Source organism: Ahaetulla prasina, chromosome 8 (assembly GCF_028640845.1).
Source record: "Ahaetulla prasina isolate Xishuangbanna chromosome 8, ASM2864084v1, whole genome shotgun sequence".
In the NCBI taxonomy this organism is placed as follows: domain Eukaryota; kingdom Metazoa; phylum Chordata; class Lepidosauria; order Squamata; family Colubridae; genus Ahaetulla; species Ahaetulla prasina.
In genome coordinates this window covers 51197750-51215179 of record NC_080546.1, presented here as the reverse complement: position 1 = coordinate 51215179, position 17430 = coordinate 51197750, and the positions used below count along the sequence as shown (strand labels likewise).

The window sequence follows — 17430 nt, the reverse complement described above, 5'->3', positions numbered from 1 at the left end:
TTTGTGCATATTTCAGTTTAACTCACTCATTCCTTGATGAAAAGAAAAGAAATGACAAAAGTTCTCTGAAAAATTAATGCAATGAGATTGCTAGATCTGATGGATTCAAGGTCCTAACAATAAAATACACAAATACACAAGACTGCATTACCTATACAGATTTGCATTTATCCTGACCTGGAGAGCACTTTACCACATGCACTTCCATATACTTATTTTCTTGGCAAATTAAATATAAGATATTTAAGTCTGCATTAATGAAACAGTATACATTTGTGAAATAATACAAACCAATCAGAATTCAACAAATTAGTGGCTGAAAATAAAATACTTTGAAAGTCATGCTCTGAATTTTATTCATAACATGTTCACATACAAGTACCTGCCAGCATTCCCAATAAAAGCAATTTTTTCCCCTTATTGGGCCAGGGGTGAAATCTAAAAAATTTCCCTACTGGTTCTGTGGGCGTAGCTTAATTTGTGGGCCTGGCTTGCTGATCAGGTGACTGAATGGGCATGGCCAATAATAATAAATAATAAAAATAATAAAGTATAAAAAACTTGGGAGCGCACCGGTCTACCTTCTTTAAAAATAGAGGTCTACCAATTGCCTTTTTTTTGGAGGCACCGGTCTACCTTCTTTAAAAAATAGAGGCACCGGCCTACTAGCCTCCTACAGCGCTGATCAGCTGTAGTGCAACCCTTTGAAGCGCTGCGGCAGTCATTTAAGGCCATTTGCAGCTATATCACCACCAAGAGCTTCAGGACAAAGAAGAGAAACAGCGAGGCGTGGGCGGTGGGGGGGGGAAGGGATTTTTGCTACCGGTTCTCCGAACTATCCGTCCCCATCACTACCGGATCACGCGATCCGGTCCGAACCAGGAGCATTTCAACCCCATATTGGGCCAATATATAAATCAGTTTTGTAATAAAAATAAAGGTTCCACTTGCACATATGTGCTAGTCGTTCCTGACTCTATGGGGCGGTGCTCATCTCAGTTTCAAAGCAAAGAGCCAGCACTGTCTGAAGATGTCTCTGTGGTCATGTGGACGGCATGACTAAATGCCAAAGGCTCACGGAACACTTACCTTCCCACCAAAGGTGGTCCCTATTTTTCTACTTGCATTTTTATGTGCTTTTGAATTGCTAGGTTGGCAGAAGCTTCGATAAGTAACGGGAGCTCAGCCCATTATGTGGTATTAGGGATTCAAACCACTGAACTGCTGACCTTTCGATCTTCAAGTTCAGCATCTTAGCCACCGAGCCACCACATTCCTTTAGTTTTGAAATACCAGTCCTAATATTATCCACATATTTTTCTTTTTTAAAAAATAATATTGAATTTTCCAACATTTAAAATACAAAACACAAATTTACACTTATAACAGCTTTTCCATATCGGTATCTATATCTTTCGTAAGAATCATATTTACAAAAATTCTATTTCTCCATAAATGCCATACTGTTCCCGATCATTTTTATATTTTGTTCTAATTTGCAGGCAAGGCCACGAGTCAATTTTTATTCCTTGATTTTTAAGATCTTGCTCCGATTTTAAATCTCCTTGTTCATCTACTAATTCTGAATACCTTACTGCTTTGTTTATGTCTAATACATTTGGATAAATTATTGCCTCCATTGTTGATATCCAAATTGGAACTTTCATATAATGGTTTCTCTTAATTTTATCCCAAATATTTATCAAAGCATTTCATTCTAGATGTCTTTGAAAGTATGTATGAATTTTATTTTTTCCTTCCCACAGAAATGTGTGCCATCTCAATTCAAAATCATGAACATCTAGAGTTAATAACCTCTTGTGTTTAACTGGACCCAATCTTTAAGCCATGTTACTGCCGCCACTTGATAATATAATTTCCAATCCAGGAGACCAAAGTCTCCTTTGGTTCTAGAGTCCTGTAAAAGTTTAAGTTTTATTCGGCTTTTTTCCCAACCAAATGAATTTACCTATCATTTTATTTAATTGTTCAAAAAATGTTATTCCCAATCTTAATGGTATTGTTTGGAAGAGATATAACAATTTGGGTAATACGTTCATTTTTATTGCGGCGATTCTACCAATTAAAGATATTTGTAATTTTGCCCAATTGTCTAAATCTTTTTGTATCAGATGTACCAATTCCCAGATATTTCACTTTTTTAACAATTTGAATGCCCAATTTCTCTTCCAATTCCTCATTTTGCATTTTTGTGCTTTTGAATTGCTAGGTTGGCAGAAGCTTCGATAAGTAACGGGAGCTCAGCCCATTATGTAGTATTAGGGATTCAAACCACTGAACTGCTGACCTTTCGATCTTCAAGTTCAGCATCTTAGCCACCGAGCCACCACATTCCTTTAGTTTTGAAATACCAATCCTAATATTACCCACATATTTTTCTTTTTTAAAAAATAATATTGAATTTTCCAACATTTAAAATACAAAACACAAATTTACACTTATAACAGTTTTTCCATATCGGTATCTATATCTTTCGTAAGAATCATATTTACAAAAATTCTATTTCTCCATAAATGCCATACTGTTCCCGATCATTTTTATATTTTGTTCTAATTTGCAGGTAAGGCCACCAGTCAATTTTTATTCCTTGATTTTTTAGATCTTGCTCCGATTTTAAATTCCTTATTCACCTAGTAATTCCGAATATCTTACAGCTTTGTTTATATCTAATACATTTGGATAAATTATTTCCTCCATTGTTGAAATCCAAATTGGAACTTTCATATAATGGTTTCTCTTAATTTTATCCCACATATTTATCAGAACATTTCCCATTAGATGTCTCTGAAAGTATGTATGAGTTTTATTTTTCCCTTCCCTTAGAAAGGCGTGCCATCTCAATTCAAAATCATGAACATCTAGAGTTAATAACCTCTTGTGTTTAATTGGACCCAATATTTAAGCCAATGTTGCTGCCGCCACTTGATAGTATAATTTCCAATCCAGGAGACCAAAGACTACTTTGGTTCTAAAGTCCTGTAAAAGTTTAAGCTTTATTCAGGCTTTTTTCCCCAACCAAATGAATTTACCTATCATTTTATTTAATTGTTCAAAAAATGTTATTCCCAATCTTAATGGTATTGTTTGGAAGAGATATAACAATTTGGGTAATACGTTCATTTTTATTGCGGCGATTCTACCAATTAAATATATTTGTAATTTTGCCCAATTGTCTAAATCTTTTTGTATCAGATGTACCAATTCCCAGATATTTCACTTTTTTAACAATTTGAATCCCCAATTTCTCTTCCAATTCCTCATTTTGCATTTTTGTAAGGTTCTTAGTCAGAATTTTAGTTTTTTATTTATTTATTTTGAGCCCAGCCATTTATATTGATCAAGATTAATTTGATTTCTTGTTCCATATTATTGTTTACTAGTAGTCCTCATCCTTTCCTTGGTCTTGTTTCTCGTTGCGTCCTCGACCTTGCCCACTCTCTTTCCTGTTGTTCTCTTTCAGTCCTCTCTCGTACTTCTGTTTCCAACTCCTTTTCTTCTTCCTGGCTTTTATCTTCTATCTCTTCTCCACTCGCCCATTTCTCATCTGTTGCTATACAGTGATCATAAAATTCTTGGGCTTTATCAAGCATATCGAGTCTAATTTTCTTGTCTTGCCAGGTTACTAAGCAGACCATCTGGAATAAGCCACTGGAACATAATCTTGATTTTGACAAGTTCTGAGGAGAGAAAATGATAATTTCACTTCTGCTCTCTCACTCTTCTAGGTACTTGCTTAAGAGTCAGCACTTCTTTCCCTTTATAGGTCAATGATGCAGCCCGTGTCCTCCTGTAAATTTCATCTCTGATCGTTTTTTTTTGTAAAATGTATATGCACTTCTTGTGCTAACTTGTGTCGCCGCACATAGTGTGCACTCTGTACAACTCATTGATGCCATTCTGCATTTCAGATTTGTTCATTCACAAATTATCAGCCAACAATTCCATCATAAGATTCATAAGGTTTTCTTCTTTATTTTCTGTTATGTTTTGGAATCTTAGATAGAATGCAGATTTATCTAATTCAAGGTGTGTTATTAACTCTTCAAGCTCTCGGTTTGCTGCCATCAATCTTTTTTTCCGTATCTTCCAATTTCTTCACTGTTTGCTCTGTTCTTACCTCCACCGACTTTATTCTCTGCTCATTTTTAACCTCCACCGACTTTATTCTCTGCTTGTTTTTAGCAATTGTCTCTTGTATTTCTACTATTCTATCATCTAATTTCCTTATATCTTCTTTTACATCTCCATGTCATTCTTCAATTCCTCATGGTTCTTCTCAACTGACTCTTGTATTTTCAAAATCACCTACTGCATACTTTGTAAATTCATTGAGGATCATGCTTTCTCACCTCCTAACATGTCTCCTATTAATTTCTGTCCTGCTGGGGAAAATGTCATCTGTGTGGTTTTCTTTGCAGTTTTAATAATTGTCGCCGTTGTTAAAAAACTTCCTCCACAATACCATAAAGTGCCTATTCTTTATGTCCTCCAAGAACTGTCTTCTAATAAAAATTCCTTCTACTCTGTTCACTTATCATATCAAGTCGCCTTCGACAAGACCTAAGTAACTCATAGAATCATCTATTGTAATGTCCTTTCTGTCAAAGACTACTTCAGCTTTAATTGCAATAATACAAGAGCAACCAATAGATTTAAACTTAATGTCAACCACTTTAATCTAGATTGCAGAAAATATGACTTCTGTAACAGAATCATCAGTGCTTGGAATACTTTACCTGACTGTGGTCTCTTCTCATAATCCTAAAACCTTTAACCAAAAACTTTCTACTATTGACCTCACCCCATTCCTAAGAGGACCATAAGGGGCATGCATAAGTGCACAAACGTGCATATATATATATCTTACACGGGAGAAAACCCGAACAACCAAAGACCTATATACAAACACCAGTGAAAACCTCAGAAAACAAATATATATATATATATTTGTTTTCTGAGGTTTTCACGGGTGTTTGTATATAGGTCTTTGGTTGTTCGGGTTTTCTCCCATGTAAAATTGGAAGTGTCTTGGCGACGTTTCGACAAAGTCTCATTCGTCATCTTCAGGCTTCAGCTTCGTGCTTCTGGGAGTGGTTGACTATATAACCTATCTGTATGATAGTTACATATATTGTTGTGACAAAATAAATAAATAAAAATAAATAAATATAACTGCTATTATCAAATAAATCTTACCCTTACAGTGATATTCCTCCTATAGCCTGGGCATTAATCTCTAAGATGTTATTTACTAAGTTAGTTAGCAATTAATTAAGTTCTACAATTAATTCTACCGTTCTAATTAGCAATACCGTTATCAATTCCAATCTAAGTTCATTTAACAATCACAAACAAAATAGAATATAATAATTAGGAAATGTATAATCAAAGTATAGATTATTTAATTATTTAAAACTAAGTTTATATATCCAATTCAGTCCAATATTTCCTCTTAATCAATATATGTTTGTTTACCTATAGAATATAAAATATATAAATATTACCATAAATTAAATGGTAAATAATAGCTATAAATATACGCAGTAATAAATAATGATATACAGAACTGGCCACAGATATTTCCAATCCAAGATCTTTCACCGATTTTAAAGCGGTCCTTCTCTCTTTGGTCTCACTACACTGTCTGCACCGCCTTCACTCTCCACTTTCCAAATCCAAAATCCAAGATGTTAGCTCCTGCTAATATGCACAGTCACTGCCACTTCTCTTCGTTATCCAAGCCTGAGCATCCCAATCTGTATGTCCACAGTCACTAATCACTCAATCCCAATCACCACCAGTTCAGTCTCGATAGTTAATAAAATTTTCCAACACTGTTCTCATTCAGATTGTCTGATCTCTCTCTCCTCTTTCTGCCATCTTTTACTTCGCTCCCACCACCAAAGTGTCGCTTTTCCCTCTTTGGAGACTCACTTGTCACTCAGCTTGTCAATTCCACCAATTTAGAGAAGAAACTCAGTATCTCACTTTGTCCTGTCACTGTTCACTGATACTTCTCGCTGCTTCTCACTCTTTTCTTCCTTCACTACTCAGTCAGGTGGTCATGTCTCCGGACTCGACCATTACAGCTGGTCTCTTTTGCACCCCTTTCAAGGGGTTCCTCTTTCCACAATGGGAGATCACTCTTCTCCCCATCACCCCTAGAGTATTCTCTCTACAATGCCGACTCCTCCAGGGTTGGACCTTGCCTCTGTTGGCTTCCAGATGGAAAAAACTGGTCCAAAAGAATGGAGCCCCATTCTTCTGAACTGCACCACCCCGGAAGTCTGAACTGAAGTCTGAACTGATGTCACCCCGGAAGTCATTATCCATATTTTTTTGTTTTTGTTTACATTTATACCCCGCCCTTCTCCGAAGACTCAGGGCGGCTTACAGTGTATAAGGCAATAGTCTCATTCTATTTGTATATTTTTACAAAGTCAACTTATTGCCCCCCCAACAATCTGGGTCCTCATTTTACCTACCTTATAAAGGATGGAAGGCTGAGTCAACCTTGGGCCGGGCTTGAACCTGCAGTAATTGCAGGCTTCTGTGTTCTTAATAACAGGCCTTACCAGGCTGAGCTATCCGGCCCTTTATTTTTCATACAGGTACATATAATCTTTCAGTCTCAAATGATTTTCTCCAGTTTAAATTCTATTTAACAAAGAATCAATTTACTGTAAAGTTCACAAAATAAAATCTGCCAGCTACTTACCAGTTTTAGGATTTATATGAAAGAATCCTTGTGGATTTCCACTACTAATCTTGTAAGTGAGCTTTTCATTAGAGCTTGAATCTGAATCAAAGGCTTCAATCTGGATGATTGAAATGTCCTTGGGCGAGTTTTCCATAACTTCTGGGTAATAAACAGGCTGTGTAGTTTGTGGAGCATTGTCATTAACATCCCCAATTTCTATGTAGATTTCAATGAATGAAGACAGAGGAATAACACCTTGGTCTGTTGCATAAACAGTTAGCCAGTAATGAGAAGTAGTCTCTCGATCAAGCAGATCAACAGTGAATATTGTACCTGTTTAGAAAGAGATAAAAAGGATGAAAACTTATTTGTATGAAGTATCAGAATTAACTTGATAAAATTTTAAAATGCTTTTTCCCTACAGGACAGGTCAAAAATATTTTTGCTACTCTGTAAAGAAAAAAATAGCTTCCCATATTTATATAAAGTATAATGTTCAAGCCAATTACTGATGGGAAGTAAAATGTAAATCATAATTAGTTATTATAAATCAGCATTATAAGAAAGAAAAACCAGCACAATTAAATGTACTTATAATTGTTTGCATCAAATATATCCCAAATAATATTTGAGCTACAATGTTGCCTAAGCTGTCAACACAGTTGGTCCATTCCCACTTGCAAAAGCAGGAAATAAGTACTTTAATGTGTAGTAGTACTATAAACAGGATGCATACTCTTTAGAAACTCCAGGTTAATTCTCGTCAGTTCTTTAGAAGGAGAATTACAAGCTTATGAGAAAATCGCCCCTTGCATTTCTTGGCCATGGCTAACAATTACAGCCAAAAAGCCGATTAACATACTTGGTTAACATGAATGTCACCTGTGTTTCTTCTCATAGAAAGGAACCCATGAACTTCAATCTTTCCCCTTACTATTATCTTATTGATCAAATTTAAACAATACCTGTTCAGATGCATTAATGATAATGTTGGAACTGAGTACTGTATTTTCATGAGCTCAATCCAAAGTCGTAGGAACTGTTTAGTGAAAGCCTGCACTGATTGACAGGTAAAGTGGATAAAGAGCCTAAAAGCTTGGTAGGCCTGTTTTCTGCTCTTCCCTGCCTCCAGAGCCTTTCTAGGAGCTTGAGAAGGGCACCCACCTGGAGGCCCTCCGGAGGCTGGAAATGGAGAGCTGCCCATTTGGGGAGCAACTTGGGGAATTGCCAGTTTGCCAACTTCCAGTGGGACTGGAAGGCCCGTTTTTTGCTCTTCTCCAGTCTCCAGAGCCTACCTAGGAGCTTGGGAAGGGCGAAAATAGCCTTCCCCACCCCCCTGGAGGCCCTCCTGAGGCCGGAAATGGCCCGTTTGCCAACTTCCAAGCTCCTAGAAAGGGTCTGGAGGCTGGGGAGAGCAGAAAACGGGCCTTCCAGTCCCACTGGAAGTTGACAAATGGGCAGTTTTCAGCTTCCAGAGGGCCTTGGGAGGGGTAGGGGTTGGGAAGGCCATTTTCACCCTCCCAAAGCTCCTAGAAAGGCTCTGGAACCTGTGGGAGAGAAAGAAAAATGGGTGTTCCCCATCCCCCCCGAAGCCCTCTGAAGGCAGGAAACAGCCTGTTTCCCTACTTCCAGTGGGCCCAGAAGGCTCGAAAATCAAATGTGAGCTAAACTCGCGTGCCTACCGATATGGCTACACATGCCACCTGTGGTTGCCATCACGGGGCTATGTGATGGCTGCTTCCATAATGGATAAAACTGACTACAGTAGTTTATAAATGTACAAATTAAATAAAAGTCAATAAATTAAACCACATATTCAGAAGATCTGGCTACACACGTACATTAACAACTAACCATTCTCCATATTTGGTTTTCACGCTGCTTCTTTGGTGCTTCAATCCCAATGCAGCAACACCAAAAAAGAATTAATGATCTTATTGGTTAATATTTTAAGTATTGCCAATTCCAGAAAGTCTAACTATTATGTACTGTATTGAGCTACACTATGACAGGACTTTTAGTCACCAAGATTTCAAATCTTTTTTCTCTTTTTTGTTCCTTGCTATCTCTTTCCCATGAAAGCATATTTGAAAAAGAAAAATGAAGAGGCTATCTAATACAAAGACAGGATTAACTCACTAAAGCCAACATTAACTGTGAAAGAATGGTTGGTTCAATTCAATCACAGAATCTTTTTAAAAAATGTTCTAATCCTATCCCGTTTACTTAAAAAAAAACACACACAAAAAGAAAACCAACTATCATACTTAGTTTTAAACAGGTTTAAACTGAATTCAGTTTCAAATGTTATTTTTAAAATGTCTGAATTACCACCAGATGTCACTGCAGAAAACATTTATAAAGATTATAAAAGTAATAGTGATGAAACAATATGAAAAGCAAGCCAGGTAATAACAGAAATTTGTTCATTTTTGTTCTTCATGCAAAAATGATCCAATTTTATTAGAGAAAAAACTGCTAATTGCTTTGAATCATGCAAAGCCAAGTTATTAATGCAGGTCAAATTGTCATTTATGTAACACAGCCAATTCAAATTAATACTGGCATATTTTAATCACCATATACTGTAGACTGCAAAACGTAAAAGCCTTTACATCATACATACAATATAGATGTATTATCACTAATATAATATTACACTGTCAGATTTTATTTTCCTTTAGAAATTCTACAAGAGGACTTAGAAAAAAAAAGCATTTCAGAGATAATTGAAGCTAGCAGGTATCGTCTGAATGAACTTGAGGGAACTGTTACAATGTCCATCAGCAGACCAGTGAAGAAATTATCACCTCTTTGATATACAAAGTATTTACAGACAATCAGTCCAGTCAATTTGCAATTTTTCTTCATTTCTTATAATTAATTTCTCCCTGCATAATGGAGAAAGTAATGTGGCATAGGAGATCTTAACTGACAGGAAGAATGTGCTACATGCATGCCAGAACATCTCTTGAACTTCACTATAATCAAAAACAGTATGGTAGCAACTAATTTTCCAGCTAATTTTATTAAAAGGAATAAGTATACATAAGCTTAGTTGGAAAAGACTTCTCCAGGTTTTTTTTCCTTTGTTGCAATTTTTCTAGTGTAGTGTTTATAATTTGATTTTATCAGTGATTCCGGCTTTATCCTGAGAAAGCCAAGTCATGTTGTAACCCAGCCAACCCAGTTGAATCTTGCACAGAAACTAGAGATGACTCACCTCTAGCAACAGACTCTGCCAATTATGTACTGGCAAATAGCAACACCCATGTTGTTATTTTTACGCAGAAGAGTGGGAAATGTTCAGTTGGAAAGATCCATATGATCAGCCTTATCGAAAAATTTTAATATGCACACCTATATATTATCGCAAGTTGCAACATTACCTCAAATTTTTAGTGGAGCTTAAAAGTGTCTGAACCCTTTACAATATTTTTGCATGTATATGACCTATGTGAGATTGTTCTCCAGACAATTCTCAAAACTTGATAAATAGATTCTAATTAAATTAATCAAAAACATTATACTTGTTCATTGATTTATTAAGAAACATAATTCAACCCTTAATACTGACTTGGAATCTCACTAACTCATAGCATTTCATGATATTTTCTTTTACTCCAAAATAAATTTACTGTTTAGAGCAAGTTTAATCTGAAGGAAAATTTAATCTGAAGGTTTACATACCGTATATATTGGGAACGCAAATAAGGGCCTTGTCAGTTAAAGAAGATGGAAGAAATGATGGGTAGAATGCAAGAAAATACACAGAATGAAGAGATCAAAAGAGTTATAGCTTAGCTGGCTCTGAAAGCTGTTGATCCTATAATTGCATCTTAAAATGGAAGATTCCCATGATGTCTGGCACAAGCAGAGAATTCTGGGACTATATTGTACTTCAGAAAGGAATTTAGTATTAAATGCCAAGTTAATAATTATTTTATGTCAACTCAGGTTTGTCTCCTACTGACTGCACAGACAAATGCTCATTAGAATTTTACTGAATTGGCTCTAGTACAATAATAATTTGCAACTCTTGCAAGGACATGCCAGTAATTCCATCCATTCCATCTACTTTTATCAACCCATCCTAACCTTAGCCAAACTAACTTTAAATGCCCAAATAACAATGACCATTGTTTCAAAGCAGTAATCTGTTTTTATTTGGACCAAGACTCATTGATTCTTCACTGTATTCTTAGTAAGTGTCTCTAACACTATCATTCTCAGGCTCCCCTATCATACTATACAGTTGTTTCAATTCTTTGTAATCTGTTCTGACCCTGTGAAAACATTGATCCAAAATTATATTAATCAGTTGGCACAATGTTACTCCAATGTTCTTAAATTTCAACATATTTCATTGTTTTACAACAACTACAACTAAAGGGAGCTACAATAGAAACACAAATCCTTAGCATACAATAACTACTGTTTGTTTATAATGAGAAGATGATCAAAGTGATGGTAAAAAGACAAGAAAGGATGAGGAATAACAAGGTAACAAGAAATTGTATTTAGCTGGTCGAGACAGTAGTTGATATCTGGCAATTACATTACAAAAATGGAAGATCCCAGAATATCTAGTAGATGAAGAACATTCTAGGATCACCTGGATAAATCTGCACTAAGGTTTAGCTAAGCGCCAGAGGAATTAAATGATTGTGATGAGTATTGATTGCAACATTATGAATGGGGCAGGAGAAATGCGAGGGTGTGAAGTAACAAGCAGATTAATAAGAATACAGAGCCCAAATTGTGCAAATTTGAAGAAATGTACAAAAAGTGCTGCTCAAAGTAGCAGGTAGTGGGGTAGCGACAGTTTAGTGACAAATCTGCAAAGAATAATCAGATAAATGGCTCTATTAGGAGAGTAATGCAAATATGTATTTAATCTTCCTGAGTTATACTGTAAAACATCAGAAGTCATAGTGATGATTTTGTCAAAACTGACAAATTAATATGAAAATGATTTTGTTTAGGTAGGCAGACTATGAAATTAGATCTTATTACATTTTAAAGATTGCATCACCATTACAGTCAAAAGACAGATGTTCAAATCTACAATATAGAGGAGAAAAACGTAATCACTATGCCTTTTTGTGATAGTAGACGTTTCCATGCCTACTTTACATGGGTCACAATTTCTGATTACTACAATATCACCTAACCTTAAAAAAAGGGAACCAAAATATTATAGTAAGAGTAAAAGCAATATCACTATTCCATAATTATTTGAGAACTGTGGTATATTCATTTGTTTCTATTACCTAAACAAGAGGGAGAGAGAGAAAGAGAGAGAGAGACGGAGGGAGAGACAGAGAGAGAAAGAGAAAGAGAAAAGAGAGAAAGACAAAGCAGCAATAGAAATGTATATCTGAAAAGTAATAAGCAGGTTATTGGGCTGTAAGACATGGGGAAAATGTATAACATTGACAAAGAAGGTTATTATGCTATTAGATAGGAAAAGGGTCCACATCCTATGGAAAAGATCTATGGAGCAGAATATTCAATACAGCATCCAAATGTCAAATTGTATTTTGTCCCTCTGGAAACTGTTCCAGAATTCTTTTGGTACCTCATTAAGGAATCTCCATGGACCCAACCAAATCATAATAATGTTCCATTTAAAGTTGTATTTCTTTTCAGCATTATGTCTGTTACTCGAGTCTAAACAAATACTCATTCTGAACAAATATTTTATATATTTTTTTTATTTGCATTTATATCCCGCCCTTCTCCGAAGACTCTTACACTATGTCAAGCAATAGTCTTCATCCATTTGTATATTATATACAAAGTCATATTTTTCTCGAAAGTAATACATTCTTGTACAATTTTCTTAAAAAATAAACACAAAACCTAGGTTAAAATTTCTCTGAACCTTTTCAGAAGGCTGTCTTGCACTTGTTCCAGCTTGACTGTGAATTAATTATTATCATAAGGAACTCTGAGCTCACTAGCAAAATGAATCACTTAGCCGTTTTCTCTTGATAAAGGAAACCACAAATGCAAAACAATTTTTCTGTGGATGATGCTGTTTATAAATTTAACTCCAAGTCAGAAAAAAATCCGCTTGGAGGAAAGCTGGAAACAATATTTAATTGAAGTATATTTAGATACTTTTCATTCCTGTACAGCTGCTTGATATTCTGGAAAACCACAAGTGAGGAAATAGGTTAGTAGACAGCTGAAAATCTGTCTGTTGCAATTCTTGCCTTCAGGAATGATCCGCTTCCCCACCAAAATTTTTGTGGCTTCTACCATTATTTCAGTCAGGAAATTAGTGAAGATCTGTTGTTCTGTTGTTTCTTTGCTTAATTTTATATATTGTGTATATATGTATGTATGTATGTACATATATACACAATATATATGTGTGTGTATGTGTGTGTGTGTGTGTGTGTGTATGTATGTGTGTGCGTGTGTATGAATGAATGAATGAATGGTAGAGCCTGTTATGAGACACAATTTTTAATTATGCTTATTGCATTGTGTAGCAATGAAGGCTTCAAGAAGACTACTTTATAGTCTCCACTGCAGTCTCAATTTAGCAGGCCGTCTTATGTTCTAAATGTTTCCTTTCCTGGCACCTCCCCCTTCCCTGAGTACAAGCGTGTGGCCAAGGAACATCTATACTCATCTTCAAGAGTTACGTATACTATCCTTTTCCTTGGATAAGGATAACCTAATTGCTGTTGTCCATGTATTGGTAATCACTCATTTAGATTAGCATCATGCACCTGATGTGATCCAGAACCTGGACAGTGCATAATGTAAGTTCCCGAGACAAATTCCCAAGCATGGATACTGGCAATTCATTTTATACTTTGTTTATTACAGAGGCTGAACTGAATGACAAATCAAGTTCACATTTCAATTTTTGGCATACCAAGGCCTAAACAATTATCATCAGGCTATTCTGAAGACTGACTTTCTGCAGTGCTAAAATTTACATTAGGTCTCTTCTCTATGAGCACATTTTCTCTGAAATCATCTCCTCCCATTTCTGATATCCCTGAAACTTTTATCTTCTCATCCTTGGTTTTTTTATCATAAACAAAAATAAATTATTTCTCTCCCCCCTGCCCCGCTTTTTCCTTTCTTTTCAATTTTTTTTGGTAGTAATTTCAGCAATGCTGTTTTATTTTAATTTTATTTTAAGATCCTGCTTCAGGATAATTGCATGGAAGAAATATTAAAATACACAAATGGGAGGAGATAATTTCAGAGAAAATGTGGTCATAGAGAAGGGACAATCAATTTTTTAAAATATTAGAAATATGAATCTGAAAAGTTGTAACTTCCTACTTCCCCCTCCACACACACACAGATGCATACTTCATGTCCTCAGATTAAGTAGTTTTGGGAGAGGGGAGGAAGAAGATGGAACACAGGCATGGATGTTTTAAAATCTAGCTCTCTCTCACTGCACTGGAACACAGGAGTATATTTTCAGAGAAAAGCAACATATATAAGAAGTGTGCTTGATGTTTCTATGATTTATTAATAATCTTGGAGGGGGGGCTAGATTATTTCATATTATTTTTTCCAAAATTAACCTCATTGGGGAATGGGAAATGGATGAACTGGATAGACAGTGTGTGATCTGCAGTATGAAATCTACTCTGGTTCACTTATTTTTGGAAAGATCGGTGTTTAAAGCTTATAATGATCTTTTAAAATAAGTTACCATGTTAAAGGCATTGAAAATTATTTTCCAAAATTTGAGCAGTTATTTGAACCGCAGCTTAATTGCAACATGAGAATAGATAAGAAGACACCTGGTTACAAAAATCTCCTTTGTCTCTCTAGCATGAAAAACAGGTACTGACACTACTTCAGCAAAGCTACAGAGGACAACAGAACAAGCCTTTTTTCATTCAAGGGTCTGGCAGAAATCTTTGATCTGATTCAGTTTTGCTTCTGCTGTAGACTTAGCAGGTCAAACTTCTGTTTCTAGTCTCCTGATCCAGCCTACTAAGTTACCTATATAGATAGTCCTTGACTTAATGAGCACAATTGGGACTGGAATTCCCATTACCAAGTGATGTGGTTAAGTGAGTCATCCCATGACTGTGCCCAATTTTATGACTTTTGCCATGATTGTTAAGCAAATCATCTTCCCTCAACTAGCTTTGCTTGTCGGAAGCTGACTGGGAAGGTTACCATTGTAAATACATGCTAGGTATCAAACACCTGAATCGAATCACATGACTATGGGGATGCTGCAACCATTGTCAGTGGTTACAACTTTTTTTCAGTACAGGTAGTCCTCAACAGTTCATTTAATGACCGTTCAAAGTTACAAAGGTGCTGAAAAAAGTGGCATGACTATTTTTCACACTTACGACAGTTGCAGCATCCCCATGGTTACATGATCAAAATTCAGATGTTTGGCAACTGTTTCATATTTATACCAGTCTTATGGTCATGGGGGATTTCAATCTGCTGTCGGTTGGGGTGGCATCCACGTCGGCTCGGGAGTTCATGGCTTCCATGACAGCCTTGGACCTGACCCCGTTGGTGAATGGTCCCACCCACATCGGGGGAAACACTCTGGACTTGATTTTCGTCTCTGGACAGTGGTTAAATGATCTGGAGTTAGGGGAGTTAGTTATTAGACCCCTGTCATGGTCAGACCATTCGCTCCTTCAGCTCGACTTTCAAACTGCTAGCCCCACCGCAGGGAGACGGAACTGACTTGCTGGTTCCGTCCCAGGCACCTGATGGACCCAGAGAGGTTCCAAATGGAGCTTGGGCCATTCCCTGGGGATTTAGCCCACGACTCGGCTGGAGATCTAGTCGCCGCCTGGGATAGGGCATCTGCTGGAGCTCTAGATTGCGTCGTGCCTTTGCGGCCTCTGACCCGGTGCCGATCTCGATTAGCCCCTTGGTATTCTGAGGAGCTGAGAGAGATGAAGCACCAAAGAAGACACCTAGAGAGTAACTGGAGGGCCAGCCGCTCCGAATCTGACCGGACACTAGTAAGGTCTCAAATTCAGACCTATCTAGTGGCGATGAGAGTGGCAAAACGGGAATATTTTTCCACTCTCATTGCATCGGCAGATAACTGCCCAGCCGCCCTGTTTAGGGTGACCCGCTCGCTCCTCCATCAGGGAGCAGTGGAGGATCCCTTACATGGGTGTGCTGAGGAGTTTGGACAATATCTGTTCGATAAAATAGCTCAAATTCAGGAAGGTTTGAACTCAGATTGGGTGGATCTGGGCGGGGTGGAAGAGGCAGGTCTTGGGGCTGCTACCTGGGATGAGTTTGATACTGTGGTTCCTGAGGACATGGACAGGATATTGGGAAGACTGAATGCGACCACATGTTTATTGGACCCATGTCCCTCCTGGCTGGTACTGGCCACCCGGAAGGTTACACAAGGCTGGCTCCAGGGAATTGTTAATGCCTCCTTGGTGGAGAATGTCTTCCCTACTGCCTTGAAAGAGGTGGTGGTGAGGCCCCTCCTCAAGAAGCCCTCCCTGGATCCAGCTGTTCTAGCAAATTACCGTCCTGTCTCCAACCTTCGCTTTGTGGCGAAGTGTGGTATCCTGCTGTGCCGGCTCGGGGGACTTATTATTTATTTATTTATTTATTTTTCACATTTATATACCGCCCTATCTCCCTAGGGACTCAGGGCGGTTCACAGGCACTTAAAAATACATATAAATACAAACTAAAATAACAAGTAAAAAACTTATTCCATAGCCGAATTGTTAAAACCATATAAATAATAAAACCCATTTAAAACCAGTAAATTTAAAATCTAATCCAGTCCCGCGCAGATGAATAAGTGTGTTTTAAGTTCGCGACGGAAGGTTCGGAGGTCCGGAAGTTGACGAAGTCCTGGAGGGAGTTCGTTCCAGAGGGTGGGAGCCCCCACAGAGAAGGCCCTCCCCCTGGGTATCGCCAGACGGCACTGCCTAGCTGACGGCACCCTGAGGAGTCCCTCTCTGTGAGAGCGCATGGGTCGGTGAGAGGTATTCGGTAGCAGTAGGCGGTCCTGTAAATAACCCGGCCCTATGCCATGGAGCGCTTTAAATATTGTCACCAAAACCTTGAAGCGCACCCGGAAGGCCACAGGTAGCCAGTGCAGTCTGCGCAGGATAGGTGTCACGTGGGAGCCACCAGGGCTCCTCTATCACCCGCAGCCGCATTCTGGACTAACTGAAGCCTCCGGATGCCCCTCAAGGGGAGCCCCATGTAGAGAGCATTGCAGTAATCCAGACGAGATGTCACGAGGGCGTGAGTGACCGTGCATAAGGCATCCCGGTCTAGAAAGGGGCGCAACTGGCGCACCTGGTGGAAAGCTCTCCTGCAGACGGCCATCAAATGATCTTCAAAAGACAGCCGTTCATCCAGGAGGACGCCCAGGTTGTGCACCCTCTCCATCAGGGCCAATGACTCGCCCCCAACAGTCAGCCGTGGACTCAGCTGACTGTACCGGGATGCCAGCATCCACAGCCACTCTGTCTTGGAGGGATTGAGCTTGAGCCTGTTTCTCCCCATCCAGACCCGTACGGCTTCCAAACACCGGGACAGCACTTCGATAGCTTCATTGGGGTGGCCCGGTGTGGAAAAGTACAGCTGGGTGTCATCAGCGTACAGCTGGTACCTCACACCGAAGCCACTGATGATCTCACCCAGCGGCTTCATATAGATGTTGAACAGAAGGGGCGAGAGAATCGACCCCTGCGGCA

General features: G+C 38.1%; 1 protein-coding gene across 2 annotated transcripts in view; it reads right to left on the bottom strand.

Annotated features, from left to right (window-relative positions):
• Positions 1–17430, bottom strand: part of FAT1 (FAT atypical cadherin 1) — a 160631-nt gene that overhangs the window by 83012 nt on the left and 60189 nt on the right. Inside the window, exons 3-4 of one of the 2 annotated variants that reach the window (XM_058192143.1) lie at positions 6740–7054; positions 3133–3698 (exon numbers count right to left, since the gene is read on the bottom strand). In XM_058192143.1, coding sequence (XP_058048126.1) covers positions 3619–3698; positions 6740–7054 — 395 coding nt within the window. In that variant the 3' untranslated portion in view covers positions 3133–3618. Of the gene's footprint in view, positions 1–3132; positions 3699–6739; positions 7055–17430 lie in introns of those variants that run through there. The other variant, XM_058192144.1, reaches the window with a different exon arrangement.